At 35.9% G+C, this 10,491-nt stretch overlaps 1 protein-coding gene across 1 annotated transcript; it reads right to left on the reverse strand.

The window, feature by feature from the left end:
• Positions 1 to 234: 234 nt before the first annotated feature.
• On the reverse strand, positions 235 to 7,695 carry LOC148728920 (dehydrogenase/reductase SDR family member 7-like). The gene is made up of 7 exons (XM_088725356.1): positions 7,353 to 7,695; positions 6,458 to 6,579; positions 3,471 to 3,663; positions 2,817 to 2,866; positions 1,676 to 1,792; positions 1,018 to 1,181; positions 235 to 427 (listed from the first exon to the last, which is right to left on the reverse strand). Exons 1-7 carry the CDS (start codon positions 7,621 to 7,623, stop codon positions 388 to 390), a joined length of 957 nt encoding a protein of 318 aa, XP_088581482.1. The 5' UTR covers positions 7,624 to 7,695; the 3' UTR covers positions 235 to 387.
• Between the last annotated feature and the right edge of the window lie 2,796 nt (positions 7,696 to 10,491).

A 10,491-nucleotide genomic window follows, 5' to 3' on the forward strand; every position in this document is an offset into this window, starting at 1 on the left:
AAACCTAAGGCAATTTTTTGTCATAAACACTGAATAACAGAGGCATGTAACTTGGGTTCTACGCTTCTACCCATAATTAGAAACTTCAGATTTTAGAATCGGAACAGGTTCTGAATATTCCATCCGCAAGCTTTAATCTTTTTTTTTCCATTGGCGTCCATACGTTTCCTTAAGCAGCTCAAATAATTGAAAGTGGTCCTGAGTTAGGAGGACAAAAAATGCTCACAGTCAAAGTTAGAAATCGAAAAGAAACTTTAGTTTTAATCCCAGCACAGTAAAGTTAAATCATCTTAATAAATTAACTTTTAATAAAAGCACAAATCGAACACAATTAATTTAGGTACACTATTTGAATTTCGAACCGAGTAGTTAATCAGGGATCTGCGGTCAAGTTTCACGGCGTTTCCGGTTTTTCCAATGCACCCACCTGAAGAAATAATTGGACAAATAAAACAATCAATCGATGAATAAATCAGTGATTACATAGATCAGAGGAAAAGGCCACTCATCAATGATTACATCGATTCATTCCTTGCTAAAATACAACTTACGATTATAATTTTCATTCGGAGTGAACAGGGGTTCTTCTGCGCTCATGAGGTAATTAATTTTCGAACCTTTCTTATAATGTAGGAGAGAAAAGCTCGAAATCATTTCCATACAATTACATCGTCAGGCCATAGTTAGTGGAAGGGGGACAGTCCCCCTCCATTAACTATGGCCAGGCTAAAGTAAGGGACGTACAAGGCAGGTTAATGCGGGGAACCTCTGAATTGTCGAGGACTGAAATACAAAGACAACCCGAAGTGCCCACATATAAAAGTTTGATTTGTAGAAGTGGATGCTTCGAATAAAGCGCGGAAAAATGCTGGTGACTTAATTCACGACTGGTTCAAGCATTGCACCTGATTGGTTAGGAGGATTTCGTAATTAAGTTTTCCACTAATACCAGAGCGTATTGGGAGATGAGAGAGGCAAAACTGATGCAATACAACTGCCGTAGCTAAACTACCTTACCAGTTTCCGACAAGTGGTAAATACTGTGCGAGATACAATTCTACCAGTCGTTTTGGAATAGCAATCCACACTTCATTCAAACAGTTCGCCATGGCGATAATAATAAGATGCACGCATCGTTCCGTTTTGATGGTTGTCGCTGGAAAAACTTGATCCCTACGAGTCTGTAAAGTGAACAAAAAGTTTTTTTTTTTCTCTTGCAATGATGCGAGGTGTCTTACGGAATAGAGAAAACTTGTCTTCGCTTGATCATTTTTTGCTGGATCGTTTTTCGATTCAATGTGTGAAAACTAAAGTGATCAAAACTACTGATTAGAACTAAAGTTAACATCATCAGTACAAGGAGGTTGTGGTCCTCCAGGTAATAGGGCAACAACACTCATATTTTTAGGTAATAGGGCAACAACACTCATATTTTTGCATCACACCTGAAAGACAGTATTGCCTTTGCGGCTCATATAATGATCGAAAGTGGTTATCCTAGAGCACTTGACCCAAACCTAAGGGAGAGAACGTGCCAGCTGTGAAGCAGACTTCGCCGATTACACTTCTTGAAACAAAGTCTGGACAAACTAAATTTTCCTTGATTTGGTTCAACAATGCCTTAATAATTGTACATCATAAATAATAGTATGAAATTTGGATTTTATCAAAATACCTCCAGGTTCTCTCGATACGCATTTCTTAAAATGTTTGAAAATACCAAGCCAGGGCATATCATTGTGACACCAACATTCTTTTCATGGACTTCCATACGCAAAGTATTGAAATAACCCTGAAAATGATAAAAGTAGATAAGTACTGGACAACAATTTTGTTTTGAATTTGTAAGTTTTGAAACAGTAAATGGAGATTTTGCCCAATTGGAAGTTAGTCCATTTTCAACCTGTGGGAGTTTGTCACTTGAAGTAGAACTACTTTGCCCTCAAATCACCAATTCACAAAAAATTGGAAGGGGGTAAACTAGCAGTAGGGCAAACCATTAGGGGAAGTACTTTGGACTTCAAGAGATGGGTGATGGTAGGATTTTTCTGAGTTGAAATATTTGGATTTCTAGATCATTTTGAATTGGAAAATTTTGGCAAGTATTTTTTTTGGGTAGCTTGATCTAAGTAGGGAGTTTTCTTTGGGTATTCAAAACAATCTGAAGATTGGACATAGTTCCTGTGTATCCTAGCTGTGAAGTTCAAAGAATACAGAAAAAACCAAACTTGTTTTGTCACTGTTTTATTACATAATGCATGACATTATTAATTTGGCATGGTATTTTTTGGGGGGTTAAATTTTGGTCCAGGGATGTTTTGGGGTTTTTTGAAGCCCTAAGGGGTTTTGGGGGGGGGGGGGTTGGAATTTTTTCCACATTTGATCATCCCTATCAATTGAAATCTGGGGTACCCCCTTTCAGAGCAAACCTCCATAAACTGGGCTCACACTTACAACAGTCTGAGTTTTTCTGAGCAATTTTCATACAGTTGGCTCCATGGGAATGATTGTACCTTATGGATCATAATTATTAAAATCCCTGTTTGTTAAGTTTAGACCAATATTTACCTTTACCTTATTTACTTTCCAAAATTCCTAGAGAAACTCACTGTCTGTTCCAAGTGTGATTAATACTATAGCGGGACCTGCCAACCATTTGTTCTTATTGAGGTCATCAATATACCAGAGAAATATTTTTGAAGTAGTCATGAAGAGTTGACTCAAGACCTGTCTTTAGTGCTTTAGTGTCTTTAGTAATAGACATCAAAAAATCAGCAACAGAAAAATGCAATCATGTACCATTTTAAGTCAATCACCTGAAGAGCATGTTTAGAAGCTGAATATGCAGCCATATTAGGACCTGGTGCTGCAAAATAAACATCAACTAATTAATGTTGTGCTCGTCTTGAGGTGTTCATCATATACAAGAACAAAAATGCGTTACCACGATAATGCCTCATGTGAATGATATGACATACCAGAAATGACATATATCTTATATTTCAAAGGGTAAAACACTTCATCTGCTTCTTAATATAAAGTACAAACTGGAACAGTGAGGTTTTAACCACATGTTTCAGACAAAATTGCATTTGCAGCATGCTCTGTTCTTCAGTAAAAAAATGTTGCTTGCAGAGGTATCCTCAAAGGATTGCAATATTTCTGTTTCCCTTGGGAGTGCAAATCCTGTTTTTTGTTTTGCTTGCTCATCAGGTTCACTTTTCTGGATACAACACATGCAATCTTTCTGCTGTAACATTAAACTTGAACACCCTTATAGGTGATCCAGGTAGATAAGAAAGGGTATTTATCAATTTCCATGAACTTTACACATGGTAGACTCAAAATGTGTATTTGTGAAGTGGCATCTTATAAGGGCTGAGGAAAGGTAAAGTTTATTACAGAATTTTCAGTATGGCTCTTTTCTCATCATCAGAAGCCCCCTCCCTCAAATGATATATCAAACTTACCACATTTCCCAGAGGCACTACTTATAACAACAATTTGACCATTCCTGTTTTGAACCATGTGGGGCAGAACAGCTTTGGTAATGGAAATTGTCCCCAGCACATTTGTGTTCAGGACTGAAATATCCACATCATGATCACTATCCACTGAAGAACCCATCTGTAAAATTCCCGCATTGTTTACTAGAAAATCAATCTGTGATTTAAAAAAAAGTACATGTGGTCAATTCCACGTTGCGGATGTGACATTTAGAGGCAAAATTTGAGTATTAAATGTCTCCTAAAGCCAGATCCAAACTATTTGAATTGAAATGAGTCATGTCATAAAATTACCCCTGAAGTACCTTTTATTTTGCCAGAAAACATTTTGACTATCCCTCAGAGATCCAGAGAAAATAATTTTTCAAAGTGTGTTGCGGATGTGACTCCTAAAACAACCCTTGATTTGAATTGCTTTTGGTTAGTTCAAATTTCCTGTGAATTGAAAACCTTTAAAAAAAACTGCATACACTAACTAAATGCAATAGTAATTGTGCTTCATAAATCTGAAAAGATATTATAGAAATTGCTTGTTACCATGGATTTATTAACAAAAATGTTATGTTGCGGACGTGACCAAAATTTGTTGCGGATGTGACATTTTGGGGATGTTCAGGAAAGAGCTTTTCATTCACCACTAATAACTTTCAGAGTAATGCCACTGAAGTAAAAATGCTGTTTTTATTGCTTTTATCTGTAAATTGGGAAATAAATAACAAATAATATACAAGAAATAAATTGTTATCAAAACGAAGTGAGTAGTATTTTATGTTTGTATCAAGTTTGTATAATTTAGAAAAGCAAAAGTTTCTTTGTAGCAAGATTTTATATCAATAGAAAAATGACCAGCTGTATGCTATTTGAATGACATGCTCAATGCTTAGAGCATGTACTTTTGTTGTAAATCTGCTGACCAATATTCCTTCCTTCTATGGTCTGTAACAAGTAAGTTAGTTTTCAAATGTTGCAGTCATAAATGGCAAAAACAAGTACCGAAAGGTCAAAATTATTTCGTAAAAAGTTGAGAGAAGATGTTGAAAAGTATAGTGTTTACAAATCAAAGGATAGAGAACGGAAAAGAAATGAAAGAAATAAGAAAAAGCCACTGAGTGAATCAGAATTGCAAAACCTCAGAAAGAAAAACAGAGAGAGAAAGAGAAAAAGCAGAATGAAAAAGAAGGCCCAAAACACAGAAAGTTGCAATGATGATAATGAAAATGTGCATGCCTATCAAACACCTCAAGCACTTGGAAAAGCAGTTGGAAAAGTCAAGTCCCAACTACCCAAAAGTCCAAGAAAAAGGAAGGCAGTAATCACAAAGCTAGCCACCACATCTGGCTTTGTAATTACCAAGCATAAAAAAGGCAACAGTGGAGGAAATAAGAAGCTTTCAGCAGCCACCTCAGCTCCTGTGTTTTTTATGGCCCTATCCCTCTTACAGGGAATCGCCCTTTTGAGGTTGCTGAGCTCAAAGAAATTGAAGCTCTTTTTAAATTCATTATTAGGAAAGCCATGAATTAACCATATGGCTCATTTGTATCTCTAGTGATTACCTTTCATTCCATATTTGAACAATTTTAAGTCAAGAGGTTACAGTACTGTATGATACTCATTTCATGTTTTTTCAATAATTCGTTGAAGCAAAGAGGTTTAACTAACCATTGAATGACAATTTTGAAATCACTTAACTTTTAGAGATAAAATGCATTTTCTGATTCATCATTAAGAAGACCAATTAAATAGTGGTTTATACTGTTCATTTGAAGTTTATCCAGTGTGTACTTTTCATGTTCATAAATTTGTAAAAACTTTGATGTTCTAGGTCATTTTGTACATCAAAGGGCATTCATATTTTGGAAAATTGTAAATAAGTGATAGCTTTACATATATCATATGTCTATACTCATCATTTGCTGTCATTAAATATCAACATATCTTCTCATGTTTGAAAATTTTATGAGGTTTTTTGGGTTTTTACAAATGTGTCATGTCCGCAACGGTCACGTCCGCAACCTAATATCTCTTAAATAGTTGACAAATTTGAGCAAGCTGGGGTGTCAAAATTATCATAATGCGTAACTATAAGAGCAGCATAATTAAGGCCTGAAACAGTTGAGAACCTACATAGAAATTAAATAAATGTTGCTCTGAATCATACACTGAACGTCACGTCCGCAACACTTTTTATGTCTTTGTACGTCTGAGGCATTAAATGTTTGAGAATTTTTTTCTTTTCGCATTGAAAGGCCCATCCTAGCGAGTAGTTAAGATCTCAAAATCTGATTCATAGCAATCAATTTCTTTGAGATATAGCAATTTAGATATTGGTATGTAAAATGGCTTATTCGGTTACTAAAAATCCTCAAAAACAATGGCGTCACACACCCTGGGCGTGGCCACCAATACCAATCTAGATTTGGATTCTTATAGAACTATGTATAAGCTTTCATTAAAAGTAAGTTTGGCTCTCATATTTTGAATTTGAAAATCTGTCAAATTTTCATGTCTCATGTGGAATGGCCCATGTATGCCTTATAATAATAATAATAATAATCAACTTTCTTTAAAGAGGGTAAAACACATAACAGTATAAAACTGACAAACCAGTGGCCCTCTTAAAATATATTACAAATAATTATTGAAAAAGATTAACAACTAATTATTTATGGAAAAAGATCAAGAGCTAAAAATCTAAAATTACAAAGTTTATAAAAACTATAAGATAAAATGTTCTAATCGTTTATAACTATTCTTAAAAAAATCTAACATGGCCTTCTTTAAACATTTGATAGTAGGTTTCATTCTTATGTCCAGTGGTAAGGTATTCCAGAGGCGTGAGGTCGATACTGTGAAAGACCTACCTCCCTCTGACTCCCATTTGAATCGGGGACAGACGAGGTTTGAAATAAAATTGAAAATAAGAACTTATCACATTAAAGCAAAGACCAGACTTTGCCAAACTGTTGAAGAGCTTTAGCTACGCAGTCTTCATGAGAGGAGAAATTTGTAATATCCAACGGAACAACAAGAAAGTCTTCCTCAAAGCTCAATGGGAAAATCCTTTTTGCCAAGCCTGAGTAGCAAGAAAAGAAATTCTGATATTCACACAAATTTATATGTTAGAATTTGCTACCCCTCTATAACATCAAGAAATCTGGTTAGATATTCTAGTCTTCTTGGATAGGGACGAATAAATGGAGGTCCCGTCTCCTGCAGTGTTGGGGTAGGAGATGTTAATTTCCCACTCACGAGATTACTGTGTGATGGATGTCCTCCCCTAGGGTGGGATGGGTGGGTGTTTTAGAGGGCCACTAGGGAGAATACTTTCAAAGTAATTGGTGTCACCCTCTTAAAATAAAGGTTATTATTATTATTTTATATAGTTGAGCAACTCCAAAAAATTGGCATTGAGTCAAAATCTCTTCATTGATATTTTTTTCCTTCTTACTGCATTCTTGTTTGGAAATGTATTGGCACTGAATGGAGAAATTCATTGTTGGTCACTTCTCAGAGTAAAAGATTCTACAACCCCCCTCACCCATTTCTCTTAGGCCCTGTTTGCACCACACCGAAAAATTTGGAGAGAGTCATTCGACAACTTACCATCGCTCGTAAGAGGCTACGTTCAATTACGAAATATGATGACCAGTTGAATTGTATCTGTCAAGGAACAACAGATTTTCGCGCCCGACAAAAGATTGTAGGCCTCCGAAGCCAGTGAAAATTTTGGTGGGTCAAAAAAATTGTTCGCAAACAAAGTTTCGCGTACAAGCCCTTAGCAACAAATTTCACTTCCCTATGTAGAATGAAGATGAACTAATTAAAAAACCTTAGAGTAACACTTACTCAGGCACTGATTTTTCACTCTGTCTAATTCGTCTTTTCTCCTCGCCGACAGCACCAGTTTACAGCCCAATTCAGTTAGCTTGTAGGCTAAATGTTCGCCAATTCCACTCGATGCACCAGTGATCCAAATCACTTTACCTCGCAATCTTTTATCCGGTGGTTTTGCAAATCTTTCGTAGAAATGCACTATTGCATCACAATCAGCAAAGTAAATTCTCAAGATGTGCAAGACGACAAACAGAAAAACACATATCTCGAGGAAACCTGTCATTTTCTTTGAAATATTGATTAATAAAAGCGAAAAGAGAGTCAGGTTACGTGGACACTAATGGCGGACCGAGTAAGAGGCCTGAGTCTAAGAGATTAAAGACCACAGGCAGCCCAGGTGTTGACTTTCCTGAGGCGCGAACTGATAACAAGCGAATAACCTAACCAAGATATGTTCCTCAACGGCATAGCTTAGTATTTTTATAACTTATCGAGATGTCCGTTCACTTCTCCTGATTTCTACGAAATTTTTAATTGTTTTCTTATACTTTTGTGTGACAGCTGTTTACCTTTGAAATATTGCACGGGAAATTGGCGTTGTCGGCAAAATTGCTCCATCAGTGCATACTCGACATTTAACCGCTGTGCTGTTGTGTTGTGTTCTCGCAAGTAGTCTTCTCTCAGGAGCTATGAAAAAAAGTAAGTAACTCATCGAAAACTTCATTTTTCATTGATTCAGAGAATTGCAGAGTTCGCATTCGGCTCGGACTTGTTTTGCAACAACAAAACACACAACAAAGTATAAAGAAACGGCTAAAAGTCTGGAAAAACGGCTGTGACGAAGTGTGACAAGTACGAACTGGACATCCTGAAAAAATTTCCGGGGAGTTTTAAGCAAAAGTTTTTTAGATAGACGGGGAAGATTACTAGCCTAATAGTCTTCGTGAAATGCTCACTGTTTTTACTAACCAATACCTAACAGAGACATGAAGAGTACAAAGGCTCTAATTATGTTGGTGACGGAGAGTTTAAAAGCTCGAAGCAAGTTCTTGAAAGGAAAGCTGGAGTGCTTCGGCAACAGGGCAAAGGCAAGCAGCCGAACCAGAGCCTTAAGAAGAAAGAAGTACAAGTAAAGTGGAACACAGAGTAATTTTTTTGCATGTATATCTTTAAAAATTAATCCCATTAGCTATCTCTCGCAATTTGCTACACATAATTTGGTAACTTTTCAAAGACTACAAATTGGATTAGCTCTACGTTGCGGGTAATTTGGTTAGCCTTTGAAATAATTACTTATTCTGTTTTATCCCAAATTGCAGTCGGAATTATGTGATTTCCAATACAAATGACAAGCACTTCATATCAGCGTTTCAGTGAACGCAATTAGTCACCACTTGATGCATTAAATGTTTAGACAATGTTTCTTTGATGTTAATAATTAACAACTTAAAAATACTGCGAAATCATGTTATTCAGGGTTGAATTAGGGCTTTCCAAGTTGAGTAGTGAGTTTCCATTGGAGTTTGTCTTAAAAACAGGTGGTGAGTATTGGTCACAACAAGATTCATAAAAGAAACCCTAACGGCTTTAATGATACAGAACGGCCAAACTTCGAAAAATGTGGTTGAAACTTAACCTAAATTTAGTAGTTTCAAAACTACGATACTTAGCCGTTACAAATAAGAAACCCTACTTGAAGGTCTATTTTGAAAGAATGACGCCAAAGGCTGCAAATAATTAAAATCAGAAGTTCAGGTTTTTATCTCCCAGAGTTAGGTTTCACATTTCAAACGCAATAGCAAAACTTGAGATTTAAAAAATCGAGACAATCTGAAAGTTAATTTGATTTTTAAATCTAACTCGAGAAGTTGAAATACAAACTGCTGAAGAAAGTCGTGTTACGATGACCCATTAAGCGGTTTAGTTGCCATGGTTATCATCTTATGCTTTTTTAAGATTTACTTGTGGTTTGAATTATTTCCATTGTTGACGCAAGGATACTAGTGGAGATACTCTTGAGATTTAAACGTTAAAAAAAAAAAAAAAAAAAAAACGGTAGAATGTTTCGTTTAAAAAAAAAACACGAGGCAACAATAATTTCAAAATTTGCTCTCAGGTCAAGTAGCTGATAATGTCATTTTTCGTAGATACAAACTGACTCTATTATGATTTGATGAACAAGTTCTCGTCGTCTGTCAACTGGTTCCTGTAGTTGATTGCTTGCTGTGCAATCAGATAATTGCTTAATTTCTCTGCATCCTTGTTGAAAATGAAGTACTATCTTGAGTTAGCTCTCACTATATCTTTTATCTTTTGGAGAAGTTATCTCTTCAGTCTACTTTATTATTGCTTCACAAGGTAAGTAACCTAGCCTAACTTCTGCAAAGTTTACCCGGCTTCCTTTTCAATATCAATCTTGGTCATTTCATTTACCCTCGACTGAGCTTCTAAGAGATTATTTATAGAGAATCTTACCCTCGAAAACTTCAAGTAAATTCAAACGAAGATGTTAATTAATTAACCCTGTCCTTATCAGTGCCGGTTTTTCTAAACCTTAAATATCTATTGGTAAAGATATGGAGAAACCAGGTGGCGAAGTATTACCAAGCACATCAAGTTTGAACCCACCTATCAAAACACTTTTACATCCGTTTCCGTTCAGTTTAAGGGAATGATCATGAGAGTGAATAGCGTAGAATTATTTGAAGATAGGTCGTATTTTTTTCTTGGTCACGTTGGAATGCTCACCCGTGAGGTTGGTTACTGGCTATTAGTTTTGAAAATTTTGATGATAGTAAATTCATATTGGGACACAGAATAAAACCAAAGGCTGTAAAATTTTGATTGTTTTAGTTAAAAAAGAAAAAAACATGGTGAATGTATGAGACTGCTAGTGTCAATTATCTTGGAGTCTTTTCGATGTTTTCAATGCTTTATGGAAAATCTCTAGCCATGTATTATTAATTTTAGTATTGTAAGATCACCGCATATTTTGATGGAGACCACAATTTTATCCCTGTGTTGTTGCTGTCACGTGTCACCCGTAATTATGTTGATTTATACCCGGTTGTCGTGAGATCCTGAAAATGGGTTTGTTGAGTACTGTGGGTGCCCGCGCAAACCAGGACCATAAAATAAAACATGTTGTGTT

The sequence above is a fragment of the Stylophora pistillata genome, chromosome 6 (assembly GCF_964205215.1).
Source record: "Stylophora pistillata chromosome 6, jaStyPist1.2, whole genome shotgun sequence".
Classification (NCBI taxonomy): Eukaryota; Metazoa; Cnidaria; class Anthozoa; order Scleractinia; family Pocilloporidae; genus Stylophora; species Stylophora pistillata.

Bases quoted from the DNA above. Each gene is read 5' to 3' on its own strand.
- LOC148728920 (XM_088725356.1), bottom strand. From the start codon at position 7,623: ATGACAGGTTTCCTCGAGATATGTGTTTTTCTGTTTGTCGTCTTGCAC. The intron at 2,867-3,470 runs GTAAGTTTGATA...TTTATTTTGCAG, and splicing joins TAGTGCCTCTGGGAAATGTG to CACCAGGTCCTAATATGGCT. The intron at 1,182-1,675 runs GTATTTTGATAA...TTCACTTTACAG, and splicing joins CGTATCGAGAGAACCTGGAG to ACTCGTAGGGATCAAGTTTT.